Source organism: Rhinolophus ferrumequinum, chromosome 11 (genome assembly GCF_004115265.2).
Source record: "Rhinolophus ferrumequinum isolate MPI-CBG mRhiFer1 chromosome 11, mRhiFer1_v1.p, whole genome shotgun sequence".
Taxonomy (NCBI): Eukaryota; Metazoa; Chordata; class Mammalia; order Chiroptera; family Rhinolophidae; genus Rhinolophus; species Rhinolophus ferrumequinum.
In genome coordinates, this window is record NC_046294.1 from 65,296,339 (window position 1) to 65,320,728 (window position 24,390).

Consider the following 24,390-nt stretch of genomic DNA (forward strand, 5'->3'; position numbering starts at 1 on the left):
TTGAGCTGGGAAGTTTCTCAAATAATGGTGTCATGTTTAAGAAATGATACTCAAACAGAGAAATTCTTATACATTAGTTTCTGTGTTAAGTCAGTCTCTCTCGAATTCTTCAGTTAACAACAATACTATAAAAATCTTCAACTGTAAACTCTGAGCTTGTAACATTTTGACTTTTCCTGAAATCTTGAAAATTTCAAAGTGCCACTAAATATATTATCTTCTGTTTCTTCTTAAAGAACTCGGGTTCATAAAAGGATCATCGTCATCGTCCTGAAATGACATGCAATTGTTATTTTAATAACTGTTCCACACTTCACTCAAATAAAACAGAGGTTCCTATGGTCAAAACAATACCCAAAACAAAGAGTAATTTTCCCCTTTCACATGAGGGAGACTTTCATTTTTTAATTTCCTTTATAAACATGGATAGTTTGTCAATTTATGTTTTTTCTTCCTCCCTTCCTTATTAGTAGCTATTTCACTGTTGAAATACATTTAAATTCTTAGCAAGCATTAAGAATAAAAACTTATCTGGGGCGGCCGGATGGCTCAGTTGGTTAAAGCGTGAGCTCTTAACAAAGGGATTGCTGGTTTGATTCCCACTTGGGATGGTGGGCTGCTCCCCCTGGAACTAAAGATTGAAAACAGAAACTGGACTCGGAGCTGAGCTGCATCCTCCACAACTAGACTGAAGGACAACGACTTGGAGCTGATGGGCCCTAAACACACTGTTCCCCAATAAAAAATAAAATAAAATAAAAACTTATCCTGATAGATATCTTTGTGTATATACCTACAATATTGACCAAATATATTTCTCTCAACTATTAACCTTAAATAAAGGTATGGACAAACCAGAAAAATAAATACTCTTCACATCATTTCTATTTGGTTTTTGAATAGGTTTTTTTCGTTTTCATTTTATTACTGAAGTATCTGATGTTCTAAAAACTCACAGCCAAAAAAATAATGAAGCCAGATGACCTAACTCAGAAATAGCTGTAATTCTTATTTTTCATCACTCATTTAGGGCTAGAAATAAATTGCTACTCTCAGACTGAGGCAAGAAAAAAACCTAGCAAAGTAATCTTTCAAATTTTTTTTGGAAAAAGAAATAGATGGAATATTTCAGTTTCAAAGAGTTCCCATGCTGCTGGGCTGTAGGTTATATGCATCATAAGAGAAGACAGGAATATAACAAATTAACTAAGAATTTAATTAAAGAGAATGAAAACTAATGAGCCTCAGATAAGTCCAAGTTACATAATTTCATAAGGATAACATTAAGTTGATTCTTTAGTATTTTACAACTAAATATTCAGAAGAAAAAGCAAATCTGTAAATTTTTGATTTATGTTTCTTCTAAGACATTAATAAAAAGGAATAATTACTTGGTGTTAGGCTTCATTGGTGGCATTAACATATTCAAATGTTAGCTAAGTTAGCTATCTCTGGTGAGAAATGAATGCCTTAAGAAATAAAAATTCACTTTCATTTATTGATTCATTTTCTGGTACTACTATTAATAAAACTGAGATAAATTCAAATTGAAGGTTCATGGATTATTTGTTAATAGTTCTTTGCAGTAAACATAAACTATATAAATTTTAAACTCTAACATATAACCAACACTTTCAAAGTTTAGATGCTTTGAAATTAATAACCAGTCAACAATCTCTCACTTTCCTCCTGGAGGAAACAGTATTTAACTGGTAGATTGAGCTCATGCTGCCATTTTTTTTCTCTACAGCCTGAGTTCTGGTGAGTCTTCTCCTCAAGCTGTTTCAAAACCACAGCTGGGATACAGGGAACACGACAGCAGCAGTTGAAGCTCAAAATAAAATGGGTAAGTCACGTGCAGAGATGAAACTGGAGGACGTTATGCTCAAATAAGCCAGTCACAAAAACACAAATACTATATGATAACACATTCGTAGAGACAGAAAGTAGAATGCTGGTTGCCAGGGGCTGGGGGGAAGGAGAAAGGGGGACTGGTGGTTGTTCAATGGGCAGAGATTTTCAGTTTGGGAAGGTGAGAAAGTTCTGTAGCTCTGCTGCACAACAATAGGAGTATACTGAACCCTAGTGAACTGTACACTTAAAAATGGTTACTTACGATGGTCAAGCTTCATGTTCAGTATTTTTACCACAATTAGAAATGTTTAAAAATAAAAATAAATAAACGAAAGGGGTGACAGGCTTAAGAAAAACGCCTTCCAACAATTCAACAAAAACTAGCAAAGGCTCCTCAAATGGCAGCCATGGAGGAAAAGGAAAGGCCTTCTCAGTTAAGTTAGAGATTTTATAATTTTCTAATCCAGACAGTCTCGAACACATCCCGCATATGGCATTTCAGTCAAAATCTGAACACCCCTATGACAAGCAAATCATCACCGTGGACCATCTTACATATGAAATGTGTGAAGCATACAGTAAGTAACGTTAATAGCTTTTAGGATATCATCACCATCATATAAATATAAAGGACAGAAGTGTTAAACAGCTAGGCTTCTGATCCTATTGTTAACTGGGCAAGTTAAATAAGAGTTGAGTGAATATCGTATTTTAAAAATCTGCAGGCGTTTTACATCTGAGGTATTTACACTGATGAGCACTCAACGGATACTCCTTATTGACTCAACATTAGCTATAGTGCAAAGGAAGGGCATCAATGAAAACATGTTTAAAAACAATTTCCAGCAAATAGCTTAGCAGTTTCTATTTAAATTTTATAGAGTGAAAAATTAAGATTTAACAATAGTACTTTATTACCTCATCTGATTCAAAATTGACCCCTTTAGCTATTTGGCTCTGGGACAAGGATTTGCTCGATGATGATGTGTTCAACCACCTGAAGCAAAAACAAGGAAAAAAACAAAGCAAATGAACCAGAGAATTCAGCAAACGTGGCTTTCATTCTAGTAGTAGCTAATGTGTAAAAATAACTAATACATTCCCTTCAACCTATAATAGAAGCAGTAAAAACTTAACAGCGAGGAAAACGACTCTGAAGCCAGGGTCTGAATTCCAGTTTTGCTATTTACTAGCTATGTGGCTTTAGGTAAGTTACTTAGCTTCTCTGTGCCTCAATTTTCTCTACTGTAAAATGAGGATAAGAATAGTTTTTTGAAGATTAAATGTGTTAATGTATGTCAACACCGTGTTTTATATATAAGACCGGGTCTTATATTAATTTGTGCTCCAAAAGACGCATTAGAGCGGATTGTCCAGCTAGGTCTTATTTTCGGGGAAACACGGCACTTAGATCAGTGTCTGACACATATTAAGCACTACACAAATGCTTACTTATGTTACAGTGTCTACTACCATCCCCCTCTCCTACAAAGTGTGGCGACATTGAAATATTTTTTATTTCAAATCTCAATTATATTTCTATAAAAGAATCTTATGAAAGGCTCACCCCCATCTGGGGCTGCACCACTGTTTGTATTATTCCCGTTCAATCCAAATCAGATAGCAAATACTTACCGAGTGCTTGCTCTTTGCCAGGGACTAAGATAAACCCTGGGAAATATCAGTGAACAAGAGAATCATGATTCCTACCGTTATGAAGCTTAACTTGTGGTAATGAAACTGATATTCCTTTGTCTTTTTATTAATGGGCTAAATCCAGCCTGCCTGTTTTTAAGAGCCTCTGAGGTAAGAATGTTCACATTTTAAAATGGTTACATTTTAAATGATTACATAAGTACATACATAATATCCTCGATTTGGCCTCTTGGTCTGCAAAGCCTAAAATATATACCATCTAGCCCTTTAAGAAAAAGTGTGCCGACTCCTGTCTTAAATGAAAATAGTGTTTGTGAATTCTTAGCCAACCTTGGGATGTTATTATAGCAAAACAAATAGGTCTGAGGTCTTGTCTGGACAAATAGGTTGAGAATCAAGAGGTCTTATGTCCGGGGAAAAAACACAGAAAAATCCACAGGTTCTTATGCACAAAAATAAAGGTCAGGAGGATTTGCTGAGCAACATAGCTTTAGAGGTAGAGGATCAGGAATTTACCAACTGACCCATTGAGGGAGTCCTCATGGCTCCATAACTGACCTAAGCAGGAACCCGTCAACTCTTGACTTGTTTCCGTCTGTGCCAGGAAGAAGCAGATCATCAAACGCATAACACCACAATGCCAAGGTGTTGTGCTGGGGGTTTATGGAAGAAACACCCATTGAGACCTGACTGCTTTCTCATGTCTCCCCAAAGAACCAACGCAGCCCAGAAATAAGCCAGGCATCTATGACGAACATTGGCTCCTCTGATCATAGCAAGAGCCCTAAGTCTGCATGCATTAGAGGACTCCCACAGACCAAGAAACCTCATCCGTGACAGGTCCTCAATCAACGGTGGGAAGGGAGAGACATGGTTACACTGCTTTGACTTCTGTCTGAGATGTCAAAAAGTGTTTGACTTGATTAGCCTCATGTGGATGACTGAAAAATAAGGGGGTGGGGTATATCAAATTGAGAGCCAGGAGCCGTAAGTTTTCCCCATTTTTGTTCAGATATAATTTGGAGCCATAAATTAGAATTCCTGTCGAGAGATGCTCAGCCACAGTCAGGTGTAGTGGCGTTATAAGCATAAGAAAACATGTTTAATTGGCCTTACACTGTACCTGGCACATAAAAGGTACCCCAAAAATGTTAGTTCCCCCCACTGTAAGGTTTAATAGAATTCCCTCGATCTCTCCTCCTCCACCTGACCAGATGGAGCCGCATCGCCTCTCACTTGCTGCTTTGAGGAGAGGTGGTTATTGACTGTCAGCTCTATCAACTCTGAGGAAAGGTCCTCTTACTCACAGTAGAAGGGTAGAGTTTGGATCAGTTTTTCCAGGGAAAAGTAGGCTTTCCATTGCTCATCTGGCAGAAGGGAGTTTTACAACTGTAAGTTATTTCCTTTTTAAACTTAACTGTCAAAAATATTAGTGCTATTATTGGTTAGCATTCTTCCTACTGTGTTTCCCCTAAAATAAGACCTCTTATTTTACTATAAGACCGGGTCTTATATTAATTTTTGCTCCAAAAGACGCATTAGAGCTGATTGTCCGGCTAGGTCTTATTTTCAGAGAAACAAGGTATCACTCCTGTTCTATTTCCCTAGCCTGCTATTTAATTTATTTAATAAGTACGTGTATAGCTATGTGCCAGGCCCTGTACTTAGCACTTTACAAATTTTAACTCATTTAAACCTCATAACAACCCTTTGAGGTAAATATTATTTTTATTTTACAATGAGGGACACTGAGGCACAGAGAAGTAAAAAAGCTTACATAAGGACTCCACCTAGTAAGTGGCGAAGCTTAAACAGTTTAAATTATGAGTGAAATAACCATACAAACCATGCCATTATTAAATAATTCTTCAAAAATAGCCTAAATTGTGTTATTTAGTTGCCGCCATCAGAAACACAAATCTGCCAAAGCTGATTTCAGATTTCTTGTCAAAATGTTAATTTCTAAATTGCCTCTCATCATTTAAATAAGTCTTATTGCCTGGACAGTGGTCTGAGAGCTTAATCTATTATGTTAAGAAGCAACAGCAGAGACAAGTTCTGGAGCAGCAGGCTGCCTGGCTGTGTGACTAGTTGGGTGACCTCAGGTAAGTTACTTAGCCCACCCTCCGCACTGTCTTCAAAGGTAAAATGGGGATAATGAAGTTATATACTATATTTAATGCCTGGGGTGGTTGTGAACCCCAAACAAGCTAATTCATATGTAAAGGCTCAGAACAGTACCTGACATATAGGAGTGCTAAACAATTCAGTTATTATTACCTCATGAGTAAATAAGAAGTCAACAGACTTTTCTACTGAAAAGTAGACAACCCAAAATGCTAACAAAATCAAGATATATTTAAGGGTATTAAAGAAAAAATTTGTCAAACATACCAAAATAGTATTTTCATTAGTTCAAAAAATGAAAACTAAGGACCCCATACAAGCTGAATCTTTATGGTCCTCTCAACTATTGATCCTCTATTGAAAAAACAGCCCCAAAAGCTAGAACTACTTTTTTTGGTGTTTTTTTTTTCTTTTTTTGCTTTAATTTACAAAGACAAGAACCACCAAACAAGTATTTAGAAAGTGACTCTTCCTTCAATGGACTGAGATATCCTGATAGTCTTCCAATAAATCTCCTTTTCCCTAAGGAAACTTGAGTTAGGTTTCTGTCAGCTGGAACCAAAGCAGTCCTGTTCAATACATGTAACTCAAGCTCGAGAAATTAAAGTAAATCTTCATATGCGCTAACTACCTCAATTATCCTCAACTATCTACCACAGATACACAAACTGACCTGTATCTGAGCCCATCTTGGTAATTTTCACTCCTACAAAGGCCAGCATTGGCTTCAGCAACTCTATACTGTCCTGGGTTTTTTTCCTGTCTTTCTCCTGTCTTTCTTGCTGTCTTTTCTGCTTTACCTAAGCTGTAACGTTTGAAACCCCAGGATCAGAACATACGCCCTCTTCTCTTTCTACTGCTCTTTCAAGGTGATAGATCCACTCCAATGGGTTTCAGTATCAGTTATATGCTATTGAGACATAAATTTAGGTTATCAGTCAAACCTCTTAACTGAACTCTGGACTCAAATATACAATCACCTAAAACTTCCCTTCATGTAAACTTCACAGGCATCTCAAACATTCCACAACTAAAGCAGAACTTTTGATTATCTATCACCCCCTACAAACATCTGTTTCTCTTCTTTTATGTCTTTCTCAATATATGGTACTCTCTAAGTGCTCAAGCAGGAAGTGTGGAAATCAACCATGAGTCCTCATTCTCCCTCACTCCAAATACTTAATCCAGCTCTCTCCAACACGGGATACATGGCTGTCTGCAAACCAGGAAGTGGGCCCTCAGCAGACATCGAACCTGTCGGCACCCTGATATTGGACTTCCCAGGGACCAGAACTGTGAGAAATAAATGTCTGTGGTTTAAACCACCCAGTCCCTGGTATCTAGTTATAGTACACCAACTAAGACAGGATGTCAGCAGGGGCCACAGTCATTTCAAAGCTTGACTGGGGCTGCAGTACCTCATTTCAACATGGCTGTCGGCAGGAATCCTGTTTCTCACCATGGGCCAGTCCGTGATTTTAAGGCCAGGGCAAGGAAAATACAAAATGATCCTAGAACATCTTTTAGCACCGCAAAGTAAGGAAGTACTCAAAAAACTTTTTTGTTTTTAATGAGGGCATGTCAAAAGAACCCAAGACTTGATCTGAAAAGGTTCCTGGTGACCAAAGCTAATGTAATTTGGACAGCAAAATGACACTCATATTGAATTATCATCCACAGAATAAAATAAATACCCTTGAGTCCATGCTTATATAAATAAATAAATAAATGAGAGCGAAAAAAGATACTTAATCCATCCCCAATTTCTGTCACGTCTACCTGAAAATATTATCTTGAAACTGTCTATTCTCTCCCTTTCCGCTGCTACCACTCCAGCGCAAGCCTCCATCAGCTCTCTTACCTGGATTACCTACCTTTCAGGTCAGCCCATTCCACTCCTGTCCTCCTGCACCACAGGGATCCTTATAAATGTAAATCACATGGTGCCACTACTCTCTCAAAATCCTTCCCTGGCTTCCCCTGCATTTATAATAAAGTCCAAATTCCTTACCCTGCTCATGTGTTCCTGCTTCATGATGTTCTCCTGCCTTTCTTTTCTATTTTCATCTCTAACCACCTCCTTTCCCGCCATGCTTTGGTTACTGGCTCCTAAATTGCAGTAAGCTTGTTTCTTCTTCAAGAGACTTTGCATGTGCTTTTCCCTGATTTTCCCAAGGCCAAGTCTGTCTTAGTAAAATTTCAGCTTAAATGTGACCTCCTCAGGGGCCTTCTCTGATCACCCTTTCAAAGCAGGTATCTGTGGCCTGTGACTTTATTCCTTGTTGCTGCACCCTGATGATTTCCTTCAAGCATTCTGACACATATGTTGATCACCAGCTCAAATGTTACCTACCTTCCTTGTAAAACTTTCAATAATCTATCCTAGGAAGGCATTGGCACTTCCCTTAGATTTCACTACATTTGAATAAAACATTTATCTTGGTGGATTTTAGTGCTTTGATTAGGATACCACTAAAGTGTCAATTTCTGGAAGGAATGAGACATTTCTTTTATATTTCTATCCCTAGCACCTAGCATAATGTTTAACTGTGGACCTCTACTTACCAATCTTTCCAACATAGACCCTTAATTCACATAAAGCATATATTCTCAATGGGGTCAATATCACACCCATGGAATGAAAACCAGGGGATGGGGTGGGTGAAAACTCTTAAGATATTACAATTGTTTTTGGCCCTCCCAAGCTTGATCCTATCCAACAAAATTTCATTCTTTAGTATTTAATTTATAAATTAAACTTAAGTCATGTTAATTTAAATCAAATTTTATTTTTATCCTTAATGAAAAAAGGTTGAGATCACGTAAAAAGGTTTGAGAAACACTGAGACAGAGCTTTTCCCTCAATCTCCCCCTTATTTCTGTAACTCCTGCTCACGTCATTAATCTCGGCTATCACTGTCCAGCCCACGAATCCAAATAATTCCTATCTTTAAAATCTCAGGTAAATTTCACTCCTGGGGTAAAAGCTTTTTCTTCTACGAGAGCCCACACTTCTTGCTCCATTTTCTGAGGACCTACAAGCACTCATATCTAGTTTGTATCCCAAAAATTTCACACATAATTATGTACTGATTCAATCATCCCTTAATGGATTGGAATATGTTCAACTCTCTTTTCCACTATAATTTATATTGCCTGAAGGTAGTAACCATATGTAAGTATTTGTTATGTTCCCCATCAGACCTAATATAATGCTCACACAGAAAATAAGTATTAAAAAAAAGCTGTCGATTATTTTCTTAAGAAGAAATTTTCATTAACTGAGCTTTAGTTAAGCAGTATTCACCTAAAATGTTAACACACAGAAGAAAATGATTAATAGTGAATTAAGTCAAGACTTACGGTAATAGGCAAAACCCAAAGAGGACAGAAAAAACAGGGAAGTACTTTGAAGGCAGAGAAAGTCAACATGATTCTCTTTTTAATGTTTAGCAATAGCACCCTGTATAATCTAGCATATAAAAATGAGTATAAACAGAAGCTGAAATCAAGTATTAGCAAAATACAAAACTATTTTGTTAATTGGAGAGAACACAGTACTCTCCATCAAGAAAACCACTGGGTAATAAAGACAAAAGGGAATGAATTACATGTTATTTAAATTTTCAATGAAAATACTTGTCATTAATTCTGCATCAATTCTATGAAATAGTCCTTGGTCTGCTTTTCACTTCTCTACATACTTGACTAGTTGAAAATAAATCTGTTAAACATCTATGGCATAAAAATACGTAAAAGTAGAATTCAGGATAATTTTTAATTTTTTCAGATGTTTCTTTTTGCAGGAAGTCACTGCACCTACCTTTGATCTGTTTTTGAAGTGGTAGGAAAAATGTCTTCTTCCACATCTGACTCATCCACCTCAATCACCTAATGGGGTGGAAAAGAAAGCAGCAAATAGTTTTTGTGGCTATAGAACATTTATATAAAAATGAATTCGATAACTGAATCTCAGATTTTTTTTAATATTAAAAAAAGTCAAAAGTGGAGGCAGAAACCATGTAAGCAACAACTATTAAAACTAAAGCTCAAAAAAAAAAAAAAAAAAAAAAAACTAAAGCTCAGCCTGGCATCCCTCCAATGTCACCAGTCCTCATTCACACATACTCGTAGTACTCTGTACAACATGTGCGACCTCATTTCTCTCCTGGCCACCATGGCAACCTGGGTACCTAAAAGAACGTGCACTTAGCTTGGTGAATGACTCGCATAGCGCTGTGTGCAGATAGTGCCCTGTGTTTTTCTTGGGTTCTAATGAGGAGTTAGATCATCAGTGTTCCATCTCCAATTTTAAATGAGGTCTAAGCCTGTGTTGCAAGTGCTGGGTATCTTCTCTTCCATTTATCACTGTTAAATGCCATTTGTTGGTTTTAAACCCCACTATAGATATTTGTGATTCTTGATTCTAACATCAAAAATGCTACCTATTCCTCTACATTTTGTGTTGTCTTGACACTTAATACACACATTTGCTAAGTCTTCATCTAACTGATAAAGCCAAGGATAAAATACTGAAAAAACAGCACCTGAGCCCTCCCTGTCTAGGCTGACACTGAACTATTAATCAAAAGTCATTAAATGAAGCAGTTGTTGTACAAGCTGCTATGATTCTAGCCAATATTCCTAAATTTTATCCATAAAACTATCATTAGATTGTCTGTCACATGTGCCTTGACGGAATCAAATGCATTCAACATTCCCCTAAAGTACCACTGTGTATCCTCAACCAAAAAAAGAAAAAAAATTAGTTTGGCACGATCTGTTCTTTTTGAACTTACGTTCTTGTCTGATGATAGAAAAATCTATAAGGGCAGCTACCTTGCAAACATGATGATAATTTTGTTTTCAGATACGACGATCTTGAAGCATTAGCAGGCAATAGTTGATTAGAAATAATGAAATGGAGCTCAGGATAAACACTAGCATATATAAGTGAATAACAGGAAGAAGAGAAAAAAGATTAAATTAAGAGAGACAAAACAAAAAGATTAGAATCAGGACAGAAAAGAAGTTCTCTCGAAAAGGGGGTGGTAAATTGTGTCCCATACTTGAGACATCAAGAAGAACAAAAATTGAGAAAAGGCTGCTAGGGCAGTGTGATATAGAACAATGATTCTCAACTGGGGGTGATTTTTAACCTGCATGCCCATCCCAGAAATATTTGGAAATGTCTGGCGACATTTTTGATCGTCGGAACCAGGGTGGTAATACTGGTATCTAGTTGGTAGAGGCCAAGATATTGTTAAACATCTTACAATGCACGGGACAGTCCCTCACAACAAAGACTTATGTGATCTAAAATGTTAACGGTGCTGCTGCTATGAAACCTTCATGCAGAGGGAAGAGAACGGGCTCGGGAGTTAAGACACATGGGTTCTGAAGGTGAGGTAACAGGAGAAGTCAAGTCCATATCGGACTCTTCTTGGAATCCAAAGGAAGAGCAGAAGGTCTGTGTTATATCTAGAGATGAACACAGAGGTCCTTAGATTCCAACCTTTTAGTTCTTGATACAGCTTCAGCCATTAAGATACAAGCTAGAGTATTATGAGAATATACACAACAAAAGGAAGCCAGGCATACATAAACACTCTGTATGTATTGAACTCCCATCTTCGATATTAGTATTCCACGCATGGGCCCTTTTGGTTCAACACTGTTATCCTTAAAAATAGTCCAGGTCCACACATTTATGGATTTCTAATCATGTGATCCTTATTTTAAAAAAAGAAAAAAAAATGCTAGAAGCCCTGTCTAGATATTAGTCAAGTTCTCTCCAGCTTTCATGTTCTATATTTTTTTCTTCCTCTATTTAATTTTAGATGAAAGAATAGACAATTCATAATGCAGAAAACATAAATTATTAAAACACAACTATAAAACTTTTTTCCTTACCTCTGAATAATTCTTCGTAGCAACATTTTGGGAGGGCTGCTGTCTTGCAGATTTAAAGGCTATAATGAAAAAGATAAAATATCCATTATGCCGTTCTTAAAATAACTTAGAAAAATTTGCACATTTCTTTAGCTGAAGATTTTCCAAGTTCTATCTGCAAAAACCCAAGATGACTAATTATAAAACCATTTACATTTTTTAAAATCGGAAGGGAGATACAATCTTATGTTCAAATATATCAATGCCCAGCTGCCAGTTTCATATGATTTCTTGGCTTACTCAACTATAGTTAAGAAACCGTGTTCACAAACATACCTACACGAAAAGTATTTTATAGAAAAATATCTGAAGGATAAAATCTGATCACCTAATGGACTGAACTCTAAATATACTGAAGGTAATAATGTCTTCCTTCTCTTATAGTTGGCAACACTCATCCCTGTGGCTATGTTAGGTGACATATGCTTCCAATAAGAGCTTTCTTCTTCTCCCCTATTTTGTTAACCACGTTCAGTACCTAAGAAATAGTCTAGAGGCTAATTCTAAAAAACAGCTACCTTTTATTCCATGATAAAGCTTTCTTTTGAATGCTTACTTTTTTATTTTATAAACTTGATTAGAAACATGAAGTTTAGTTAACCATTTATTTTTCCAGAGGCCAAAACTGTGGAATTATGATTTTCTTTATAATAAGAAATACATATTTGGTCTTTGTCTCTATTTCCCATGCAGAACTCCTGAAACCCTCTGAATTCCTGAGTGATAAGGGCCCTAAAGGTGTCTTTTGTTATGTTAATGTCGTGACTTGAGCACTGTGCTTTAACAAACTGAGCTAACTGGCCATCCCTTAATGTCTGACTTTAGGATTATACCTAAAATTGGAGGCTGGTTGGCAGGGAAATAGCCCCACTCCTTGATTTCTGGAGAGGGGAGAAGAGCTGGAAAATCTAAATAGACCGATCACCAGTAATGAAATTGAATCAGTCATCCAAAACCTTCCCAAAAGCAAAAGTCCGAGACCAGATGGCTTTACTAGTAAATTCTACCAAACCTTCAAAGAGGATCTAATACCAATCCTGCTCAAACTCTTCCAAAAAACTGAAGAAGAGACAATACTGCCTAACTCATTTTATGAGGCCAACATTACCCTGATACCAAAACCTGGTAAGGATAACACAAAAAAAGAAAACTACAGAATATCTCTCATGAATACAGATGCAAAAATCCTAAACAAAATTATAGCAAATTGAATGCAGCAATACATTAAAAAGATTATTCATCACGACCAAGTGGGGTTTATCCCAAGGGCACAAGGATGGTTCAACATACGCAAATCCATCAATGTGATATACCACATAAACAAAGTAAAGGACAAAAATCATATGATTATATCAATTGACGCAAAAAAAGCATTTGACAAGATACAACATCCATTTATGATTAAAACCCTTAATAAAATAAGTATAGAAGGAAAATACCTTAACATAATAAAAGCCATATATGACAAGCCCTCAGCTAATCTCATAATTAATGGTGAAAAACTGAAGCCCTTTGCTCACGTTCAGGAATATGACAGAGCTGTCCCCTATCACCTCTGCTTTTCAACAGTGTTGGAAGTCCTCGCCAAAGCTATCAGGCAAGAGAAAGAAATAAAAGGCATCCAAATTGGGAATGAAGAAGTTAAATTGTCACTCTTTGCAGATGACATGATGCTATACATAGTAAACCCTAAATACTCCACAAAAAAGCTATTAGAAACAATCAACGAATACAGTAAAGTTGCTGGCTACAAAATCAACGTACAGAAGTCCACTGCATTCCTATATACTAACAATGAAATCTCAGAAAAAGAAATAAAAAAAACAATTCCTTTTGCAATTGCAGCAAAAAGAATAAAATACCTAGGAATGAACTTAACCAAGGATGTGAAAGACCCACATGTTGAAAACTATAAGACATTTTTAAAAGAAATTGAAGAAGACACAAAGAAATGGAAAGACATTCCGTGCTCATGAATTGGAAGAATCAACACAGTTAAAAAGCCATAGTACCCAAAGCAATATACAGATTTAACGCAATCCCCATCAAAATCCCAATGGCATTTTTTAAAGAAATAGAACAAAAAATCATCAGGTTTGTTTGGAACTACAAAAGACCCCGAAGAGCCAAAGCAATCTTAAGAAAAAAGAACAATACTGGAGGTATCACACTCCCTGACTTTAGCTGGTACTACAGGGCTACAATAATCAAAACAGCATGGTATTGGCAGAAAAACAAGACACATAAACCAATGGAATAGAATTGAGAACCCAGAAATAAAACCACATAAATATGGACAGATAATTTTTGACAAAGAAGCAAAAAACATACAGTGGAGAAAAGACAGCCTCTTCAATAAATAGTGCTGGCAGAATTGGAAAGCCACGTGCGAAAGAATGAAACTGGACTGCTATCTGTCACCATGTACCAAAATTAATTCAAAATGGATCAAAGACTTAAGCATAAGACCTGACACAATAAACTGCATAGAAGAAAATATAGGTACTAAACTTATGGACCTTGGGTTCAAAGAGCATTTTATGAATTTGACTCCAAAGGCAAGGGAAGTAAAAGCTAAAATAAATGAATGGGACTATATCAAACTTAAAAGCTTGTGCACAGCAAAAGAAACCATCAACAAAATAAAGAAGCAACCAACTGAATGGGAGATTTTTGCAAACAGTGTCTCCGATAAAGGGCTAATATCCAAAATATACAAGGAACACATACAACTCAACAACAAAAAAACAAACAAACCAATTGAAAAATGGGCAGAGGACCTGAAGAGACATTTCTCCAAAGAGGACATACTGATGGCAAATAGAAAAATGAAAAAATGCTCAACATCACTAACCATCAGAGAAATACAAATAAAAACCACAATGAGATATCACCTCACCCCAGTCAGAATGGTTATCATCAACAAGACAAATAGTAATAAGTGTTGGAGAGGCTGTGGAGAAAAAGGAGCCCTCATACACTGTTGGTGGGAATGCAGACTGGTGCAGCCATTATGGAAGGCAGTGTGGAGTTTCCTCAAAAAATTATGAACAGAATTACCATATGACCCAGCAATCTCTCTCCTGGGTATCCACCCAAAAAATCTGAAAACATTTATACATAAAGACAAATGTGCTCCAATGTTCACTGCAGCTTTATTTACGGTGGCCAAGACACGGAAACAACCAAAATGTCCTTCGATAGATGAATAGATGAAGAAGTTGTGGTATATATATACATGGAATACTATTTGGCGGTAAGAAAAGATGAAATAGGACCATTTGTGACAACATGGATGGATCTTGAGATTACAATGCTAAGAGAAATAAGTCAGACAGAAAAAGCAGAGAACTATATGATTTCACTGATATGTGGTATATAAACCAAAAACAACAGAAGAACAAGACAAACAAATGAGAAACAAAAACTCATAGACACAGACAGTAGTTCAGTGGTTACCAGAAGTTAAGGGGGCAGGGAGGTGGTAGATAAGGGTAAAGGGGATCAAATACATGGTGATGGAAGGAGAACTGACTCTGGGTGGTGAACACACAATGGGATTTATAGATGATGTATTACAGAATTGTACACCTGAAATCTATGTAACTTTACTAAAAATTGTCATCCCAATAAACTTTAATTAAAAAAAAAAAGAATTCTAGTGTTAGATTCAGACCCATTTTGACTGACTGGCTGGGCAATTATGGCCAAGTTCTTTGGCCTAAGTCTCAGTTTCCTCACTTGTAACATAGTGCTAGTAATGCTTCATGCAGAAATTCGTTGAAAGGCTAAAAAGAGGTAGTTAACATAAATTGCTTTGGCAAATACACAATCAGTCATAGTAAGTATTCAAATAATGCAGCTAGTAATCCTAGCAGTAAATGTATTAGCGGCAGTGGTAGCCATGCTGGCAAACTAAATGCAAAGGCAAAGGCTTCAGACGCACCTTTCATTTGTTTTAGTCACCATCCTCTGCAGACACACTTCAACGGGAAATTCTGGGCTGTCAACTTTTATTTACAACCACTGCTGGCTTTAAACTCAATATCCACCTTTCCCAATAAAAGTCCAGTACAACTACAAATCTCTGTACTCCACGGAGCTTGTTATTAGAGAATTTGACCTTGATTTTTCTCTTCATCTCTCCTTATAGCAGGGCTCTCGAAGTTACAGTTTTAAAGGTGCTTTTGTCCCAAAGTTATGGTAACTATAGTTCATACCCCATGATTAGTTTTCGGAGACTTAACCATCAAATCTAACCTGCTAAAAATGGTTTACACAGATATATAAAAAATCAATTTCATTTTTTCAAAAAAAGGCCCAATGTTGAGGTAATCAGTTAAATTGCTAAACCATTAGACTGAGTCATTTACATAAAAGAAAATTTAGACTAATTTATAAAACTTCCATTTGTATTAAGTTTATTGTAAACATCGCCACTAACTCTAATAGCAGCAATCATTTATTTGATTCTTACTAAGTGCTATACTCATTGATGTATATGCGTAAGTTCTCTTAATACTTATAACTACTCTGTGAAGTCAGTACTACATTGCAAATTTTATAGCTAAGGGATCTGAAGCTGACAGAATAATAATGGTTTATACTTACTGGGCTTACTATGTATAGATATTAGGCCAGGTATTTCACATGCATTTCTCATTAATCCTCAAAATAGCCCAATGAGCTGGATGCAACCATCACCTCATCTTACAGATGAGGACACTGAAGCTTAGAGATGGAAAGCCTAACTGATCTGCTGGAGGACATGCAGCTAGTAAATAAAAGAGTCAAAGTTCAGACAAAGGTCTTTCTGACTTTGGAACCATGCTCTGAACTTTTATGCTACACAGCCTGTAAATCATTTCTATTCAACCATTCTCAAGTATTTAATGAGCATCTGCTATGTGCCAGGCACTGTGGACACAATGAACATGCAATCCTTGTTCTCTGGTGCTTACAACGCAGGGGCATGGAGACAGCAAACAGCTGGCCAACCACAGCAGGTCTGACTCTAGCTCATGGGTTCTAAACCACCCATGGCAAAAGGCACCACAGTTAAGATTTTTGCCTGGAATATAATTCCGGAAAACTTGTTTCATATTAATTTGGTTTACATACACAGCCCCTTTCTACAAATGAATATTATTACTTCAAAAGTGATTAGTCATGCCAATTAGTGAACATTTTAAAGCACTGTTATAACTGGTCTCTTGCTTCCTCCACACAAATAGAAGCTTTATTCCACATTATCAATGGGGAACAGAGCATGAGTCATTAAAGAATGTCTTTGAAAGTCTCACTGGCATAGTGGTTCTGAAAGGAGCTGATGTTAGAAAGTAAAACAAAAATGCCCACGAAACCCCTATAAGACACAGAGTTCTAGCTGCAAAGGAGGCAGCCACAGATGAGTTTTAAATAAAGAAAATAAAGAAAAAAACCTCTGTACGTCTTCATTATAGGCTAGATTATTCAGATAAACATTTCTGCTGAAAACAACCCAAAAATTACATCAAACATTAAAAAAAAAAATCTTAATGGCACTGAAGAGCTGATCACATAGTAAGGAATTAACAGGCCCAAACTGAAGAAAAGCTAGAACTCAGAGAGGCCAGTACAGCAGAATCCTTTTCCCTGAAGCCCCCTGTTGCTTTGGGCAAATGTTAACATTGGTTTAGACGGTTCTGTAGGGAGAGGGAGAGAGCTAAACCAAGGTTTGCGGCCTGTCCAAGATGGGGAGCCTAATGCATTTTCTCCCTACCTTAAGCTGGGATCCCAATGGTTAAGGAGGGAAGCAGACGTAAACAGGATTTTACAAATACCTATCACTTGACTGGTTTTCAACGCATACATTTAAACCTAAAATGGTCTAAGACTTGTGGTGCCCCTAAAAGCCTGGAAAAACAAATATGAATCTTCTCTGGAGGAAGACATTTTCACCCAAGATCTCACATTATTCCTCCTGGTAATTTTTTGGCAGGAACAACAGATAACAAAGCACACAAGGAAACGAGTCACCATAAATGAGAACCAAGAGAAACAGCAATCAGAAATAAAGAATAGAAAAAGGCCAAAGACATTCAGGTACTGGGCTATTAGACACAGAATAAAAAAAAAATCCTTACTACCATGTTTCCCCCATTAATATAAGACTTGGTCTTATATTAATTTTTGCTCCAAAAGACGCCTTAGAGCTGATGGTCCGGCTAGGTCTTATTTTGGGGAACATGTTATGTAAATACAAGAAATTAAAAACAGGTTTAAAAATATCTGTAGAGAATTTTAAAAACTATTAAAAGTGGCATAGCATATTTAAAAAGAACCAGAAAGAATTTCAACCCTCCCTCCCCACAAAAAAAGAAAATTAAAAATTCAATGGACAGTTTTAACAATAGATTAGTTATCTGGAAGATTGATTAGAAATAATTACTCAGAATGTAGCTCTGGGAAATAAAACAAAAAATACAGGAGAGGTTAAGAGTCATAGGAAGGACAGAGCTAAAAGGTCATACATTTATTTAATTGAAGACCCAGAAAGGAAGAGAAAAAGAATAGTATAGAGGTACTATCTAAAGGGAAAACAGCTAAGGATTTTCTAGAAACAATGAGAGACACCAATTCACAGTTCATGAAACCCAATAAATCCTAAGCAGTACAAAAAAAAGCATCCCATATCTAGATTCATCATAGGGAGACTGCAGAACACCAAAGAGGAAAAATAAACTACTTAAATAGGTTAAATAACAAGGTAAACTTATTTCTTAACAACAACAATGGAAACCTGAAGACACACTTTAAATAATTCTACCCAGTGGTGTCAAGAAAAGCTTCACACAAAACAACTAAACCATGATTTAAAAAGGGAAGTTTGGGGTAAGGTAAAGGTGGGTAATTTATAACATTTACGCCTCTGTGTTGCATGCTAACCAACTTTTGGTGTTTTAACATGGAACTGTTCATATTTTGTTGACTCCTCTTTTCTAACTCCGTTTTCTCTTTTTTTATAATAGCAATAACTAACAGTTCATAAATGCCTATTACGTGCCAGGTTTTTTGCTTTTACTCTGCAGAATAACCCAATATGGCAGGGATTATTATTCCCAATGTACACGTAAACAAACCAGGAGAGTGAGTGATCTGTCCAAAATCACAAGGCTTTTTATGTGGTAAACTCAGCCTAGATATTTACCATGCTGTCTTTTGTCTCTTTCTTTGTCTTTCTCTGCTTTCATCTTAAAAACTTGACAAGAATGCACCTTTCTGGATGCCATTTCCTAAATGGCAACAAAAACGTCATACTTCTGAAGTCAAAAGCTCAGGATCTCAGCTGGCTCTCCTTAAGTATTGAATAATCCTTGAGTAAAAATACAGCAACAGAATATTTGATCGGAAGATGCCTTAAGAGTCATTTAATGGATCTTTTGTTTATATCCTTTCTCCAATGTCAGTTGTCATTCAATAAATGTTGAAAACTTCCTTTGATGGAGTCACAACTCACCTCTTTCTGGGGCAGCTTCTTCCATCTTTATATTGATAGGTTATTTTATATGATGCAAAGACTCTTTCCTCTACTGAGAACCAGTAGCGAAGTCTCTAATGTAATCTTGCTCTGGAAACTGGTATACTAGTTAACTACTGCTTGTGAAGTCTAAAACCTGTGAGATCAATCTGAGCTCTAGAATTTACTAGTTGTGACACCTTGGGTAAGTTGCCTGTCTTTTCAGGGCCTCAGTTCTTTTCTGAAAAACAGGGATAATTTAAGTACCTATGCCACAGAGCTGCTGAGAAGCATGCAGTAACTGTTTTGTAGATATTAGCTATTAGTACTATAAGTGGTTTTATCAACCTAGGGCCATTTGCTTAGCTCAGTTCCCTTATCTATAAATGAGGGAGTAGGTGAAATTGTTCTTGAGTCTTCACAGTCTATTTTATTTGATAAGTTTATTATCAAATAATAAACTTACATATCTGAATGGTTCTAGCTTTTCCCATCTCTCTTCATTGGGCTAGTAGTTATTAATCTGGAACCCATGGATGGACTTCATGGGGGTCCTTTGAGTACAACTGCATGAGTACTTCTTTAATGAAGAGACATAGCTTTCAGTAGATTCCTAAGAATCCATAACTCAAAATAGATTTAAAACCACCTCCTATGCAACTACACAAATCAAATCTATGTGATCTTTCACATGATAGAACTTAATTTATATAAAGACCTGAATTTTCCTCAGGTCAGATATTCCAAGTTCTTTCTACCCTTTTTTATATTATATGGTTTCTTTTCTGAATGATTATATATAGCAGATATCCTTCTTGAAATAGTTCCAAAGACGAGCACGGTATTCTTGGCATGAGGCATCCAATTCAGAACAGAGGGAGCACTTCCCTGCTGTAGAGATGCACAACTTCTATTATTAATGCTTAAGACACCGTTAGACTTGGACAGGTTGGTCAACCTGCACAACTTACTGACCTAAGTCTTTTTTACTTGGGTGGCTGCTAATGTCACATTCCTCTCGGAACTCTATTTGTGCAGCTGAACTTTGGGAAGTAAATACATTTTATATTTATCCTTGATAAATTTCATCTTGTGCAATTTAGTCCAACTCCTCAATCTGTCAAAAATTAATCCTAGCTATAAAAGTAATCTCAAATAATAAGGTAATGTAAATAAAATACATGTATATGGACATACTCTGAATACTAGGTAGAAAAAAAACATCACGACCTATTTTAACATATATTTTCACAAATCTGACTAATAACTTCAGTGGATCTCCATATTTTAAACCATACTATTTAAAATAGTCTATTAAAATTTTATATTAAATTATTATTAAAAATAGTTCACAGAAATAGGTCCCCTTACTTTGAGGACCATTTTTAGACCACAACATCTACATGAAATTAATTCAAAGAACCCTAACCATAATTTCTCTTAAATTCAGCTCACATGACTTCTCTATACTAACAGCAGAGGCAAAAGCTGCATGAGGAAAGAAAGTAAATAATACATTAAGAAGTAGTTTCTTCTCTCTTGATCAGTGTTAATGTACTGACCAATTGTCTTTTCTGTTTTAGTGATCATTCTATAAAAGGGAAATAATCAAATTTGTCTGAAAGTAAAAAATTATAAAAATTAATCTTTACAGCTCACCCTAAGAGCTTCAATAAATGGTGAAAATCTTTTAAATTAGCACAATTTACCCTGTGCTTCTAAGAACCCATTTGATTGCCTCATGACGGCTACACAAACCAATGAGGTTTACTAACGGGGTTTCCTAGGTCTTGCTTTGTTGGAATTTACAAATAACTGCTAGATAATCATTTGCAGTCCATACTCACCATCTGTAATAGACATATTTCTAAATGTTGACGTAGTGGCCTTTGAACTTCTGCTTCGGGTAGATGTCTCCAGAACAGTGCCTGCTGTTAGAATAATGAGCAGTCAATATACAAGTCCATCAGCAGCTAAGGTTTTTTTTAAAACAATACCAAAATGAAATCTAAATAAACTTATGTCAAAACATAGTTTATGTGTAAAAAGCCAAAGATATATATAAAAAGAAACGTCTAGAGTCTGATCAATCAATTTTCAGAGACTATACTTAGGCCACATTTGGTTCATATTGTTCCAATTAAAATTTAAGGAAAAATTTTATAAATGTAAGGATAATGAAAATAATTATCACTAGAAGAGGAGGATTTCTCTCCCTGGAGATTTTTTAACTAAGGTATTATCCATTTTACCAGCCTAAAATCCCTATGGAAAAATATTTAATAAAAATAATTTTAAAGTATTCCCAGGGATGGATTTATAAATGTATAAGGAAGTCACTGGATGACTATTTTCTATTGTTCGGACTATTCAATAACAGTGTAACATTAAACAATGATAGAAGTTAATATTAATAATTGCTTTAAGAAATCAAATTATTTTGCGGTGGTTTTTCTTTTCAAACAAATTTTACGAAGCCACTTTATAAAAATGTGGGCATCTGTATCTTATGACAGTAATAAGAATAATACTTTTTATGATCTGGAGTTTCCTTCCTGTCGTCGTGGCCATTTGCTGGCCATTTTCCTTAACAGCTCATTACTTGCCTTATCATTACTTTGTACATGTGAGAGTAAATAAGACATTAAATGTACCCAAAAGGTACATTTATGTGTGTGCAGCCATTCAGAATTTAAGTAAGTAAAATGCACATGTCAGAACTACATTAAAAGACTGACTTCATGCATTAGAAAAATACATCGGAAAGGACAATTCTGTATTTCCCACTCAATGGCCAACTCTATCTGCAAAAGACTGTACTCGGTGCTAACCTCTTCCCCGCTGAGACCCTCCTCTGGATACTACATTCTGTCCTCTTCCTCCTCTTCGGCCTCTTCCTCGGCCTCTTCCTTTGGTGGCTGCTGCTGCACTGCTGTCATCAGAATCATCAGCCATCTGTTCTGCCAAATCTCTACTCATAAAGTCATCAGCACTAAAGGCGGAAGCAGAGTCCTCTGACTGTGATCTGAGGGCTCTGGCCCTGGTCATGGCCTGAGAGGGACAAGAGGAAAAAGTACACGTGAGGAGATAATGCAACATCCTAAAAGTCATGAGTCTGGTCATTCAGACCAACATTTTAACATCGTCAACTGTCTATATCATTTTTCACTAATCGTGCTATAAAAATGTAAAACAGGAGAACCCCATCAATCAAATTCAATGCCTATGACTTGTCCAATCAATTTAAAACACTACCTGGAAAATGAGACCTTTTGAAAAGGTTTACCAAAAAATATAAAATGTCACAGAATCAGCACTTTCAGAACTGGGAGGAATATTGGCTACTGTCCCTAATTCAATAGCCCCATTTGTAAAAGACTGGCACCATTTGAGCTACTTCGTATGACAGGCTCTTAAATAAATAACAAGAAAAAAACTTACACAAAAACAGCTGTTATCTCTGGTTGATAAAATTTTTGGGTGCTTTGTTTTCTTCTTTATTCTTGAATATTACAAATTTTCTACACCACACTTTTTATAAAACATTACTTTTATAATCAGAAAAACAAGAGCAATAATCTCTTATAAATATATGATAAAAAGAATAAAGTAAAACATAGCAATTGAAGGCCTGGAAAAAGAATACAAACCTTAGGACCAAGAATATGCCACAAATTTTAGTTTGATGAGAAAATGACTAGAAAAGACACGTTTGAGACTTAACGAAATGTTCTGATTAATGCTGAAATGATTAAAAATAGAAAACAATGATGCCCTGATCTCTTCCCTTAAACCAATCAAAATGTAACACAATGAGAACAAAAATAAAATACAATACATTTTCAATTATACTAGAAAAGAGCTCTAACTTCAAAACACAAACTCTTTGAAGAGTTAATGGGTATGGTGAATATTTGACCCTGCTAAGGGAGTAGGTGGGGAAGAGTTTCAGGCAGTGTAGAGCTCTCCAAAATTGATCTACATACAGAGGGTTACAAATTAATACACACACACAGAGGGTTCCAAAAAAAAAAAAAAAAAGAGAAAGGTATATACATTTTAAGAAAGGAAAAAAACTATTAAAATTGTAATACTTAATATATACTGATAACAAAAGATGAATACAAAGTCATGTGTATACATTTTTTTGGCATCCCTGGTATATATCAAAGAGGCCATGACGACAGTCTTTCTTGCTTCAAATGATAAATTCTGGGTCTAAGAAGAGGCACCCAGAGCATTTCTAAGTTCTCTGTGATGCCATGAAATAAAGAGACAGGACTAAATGAGGAGATGAGAACAAAGCAGGCAGGGTAGAATAGAAATAGGAGTGGAGTGGGTGGTGGGAGGTGGGAAGGAATCCAGCTTCACAATGCTGCTCTGAGCTGCGGTGAAGCACACCTGTGTCAGTACAGGAAGGGCTCACATGGCATTACAACGCAAAAAGAAAACAACTTTAGGGAATGCAACAAAAAACACTTTAAAATAGTAGAAAAAGATTTCGATTCATCTTTCTTATCCCAGATGGATTCCGTACTTAGAAATTCACCTACTTGCCAAAATTTATGTGTAACCCAAAAATAATACTCTTGATACTTTCGTGGTCATTTATGGACATACATAAAGTGGTGAAAATTCTGAGTCGCCTGATACACACATGAACAGGTGAGGTCAAACAATGTGACACTCAGCCTTCTTGTTTCGGCTCTTGTACTTTAAACATGTGTCCCTTTCATAGCATATTTAATGTCATATTTTTTACAATTTCATGCTTTTGGTTGGTGACTTCACATTTTAAATGGCCCTAGAGTGCAATGCTGAAATGTTGTGTCGTGTTCTTAACTCCAAGAAGACTGTGATATGCCTTAGAGGAAATACACGTGTCAGATTAGCTTCATTCAGGCATGAGTTACAGGGCTGTTGGCCATGAATTCAATGTTAACAAATCAAGAATGTATATTAAATAAGGTGTCTTTTAATAGAAACACACATGGAAAAAATTATATATTGACCAGTTGGCAAAAATGTTGTAAACAGTGGATGGCAGGAACCCAATCCCCTAGAAGTAATATAGGGAAGGGGCGTGAGGACTATTTTTACAGAGGAAGGAACTAAGAGGTTGGATGCCAAGCCTGCTGCCTACGTGCTCCAAGACACGGAACTCAGGCAGACGTTCATCAATGACACAAAGCAATCTCTCCCTAGAAGACTAGACATTCTGTTAGGACGATCCCTACAGTTAAGTCCATGGCAAATTAAACACAGGTTGTGCTTTGCAAGAGTTAAAAACGAACCTGCCCCTG

General features: G+C 36.3%; 1 protein-coding gene across 4 annotated transcripts in view; it reads right to left on the reverse strand.

Annotated features, from left to right (window-relative positions):
- The window catches only part of MRE11 (MRE11 homolog, double strand break repair nuclease), a 61,143-nt gene continuing 36,753 nt past the window's right edge, over window positions 1–24,390 (reverse strand). For all 4 annotated transcript variants that reach the window (XM_033121638.1, XM_033121637.1, XM_033121640.1 and 1 more), the window contains 6 exons: window positions 21,919–22,138; window positions 20,935–21,018; window positions 11,551–11,609; window positions 9,461–9,528; window positions 2,773–2,851; window positions 1–270 (listed from right to left, as the gene is read on the reverse strand). In XM_033121638.1, coding sequence (XP_032977529.1) covers window positions 214–270; window positions 2,773–2,851; window positions 9,461–9,528; window positions 11,551–11,609; window positions 20,935–21,018; window positions 21,919–22,138 — 567 coding nt within the window. In that variant the 3' untranslated portion in view covers window positions 1–213. The remainder of the gene's footprint in view (window positions 271–2,772; window positions 2,852–9,460; window positions 9,529–11,550; window positions 11,610–20,934; window positions 21,019–21,918; window positions 22,139–24,390) is intronic.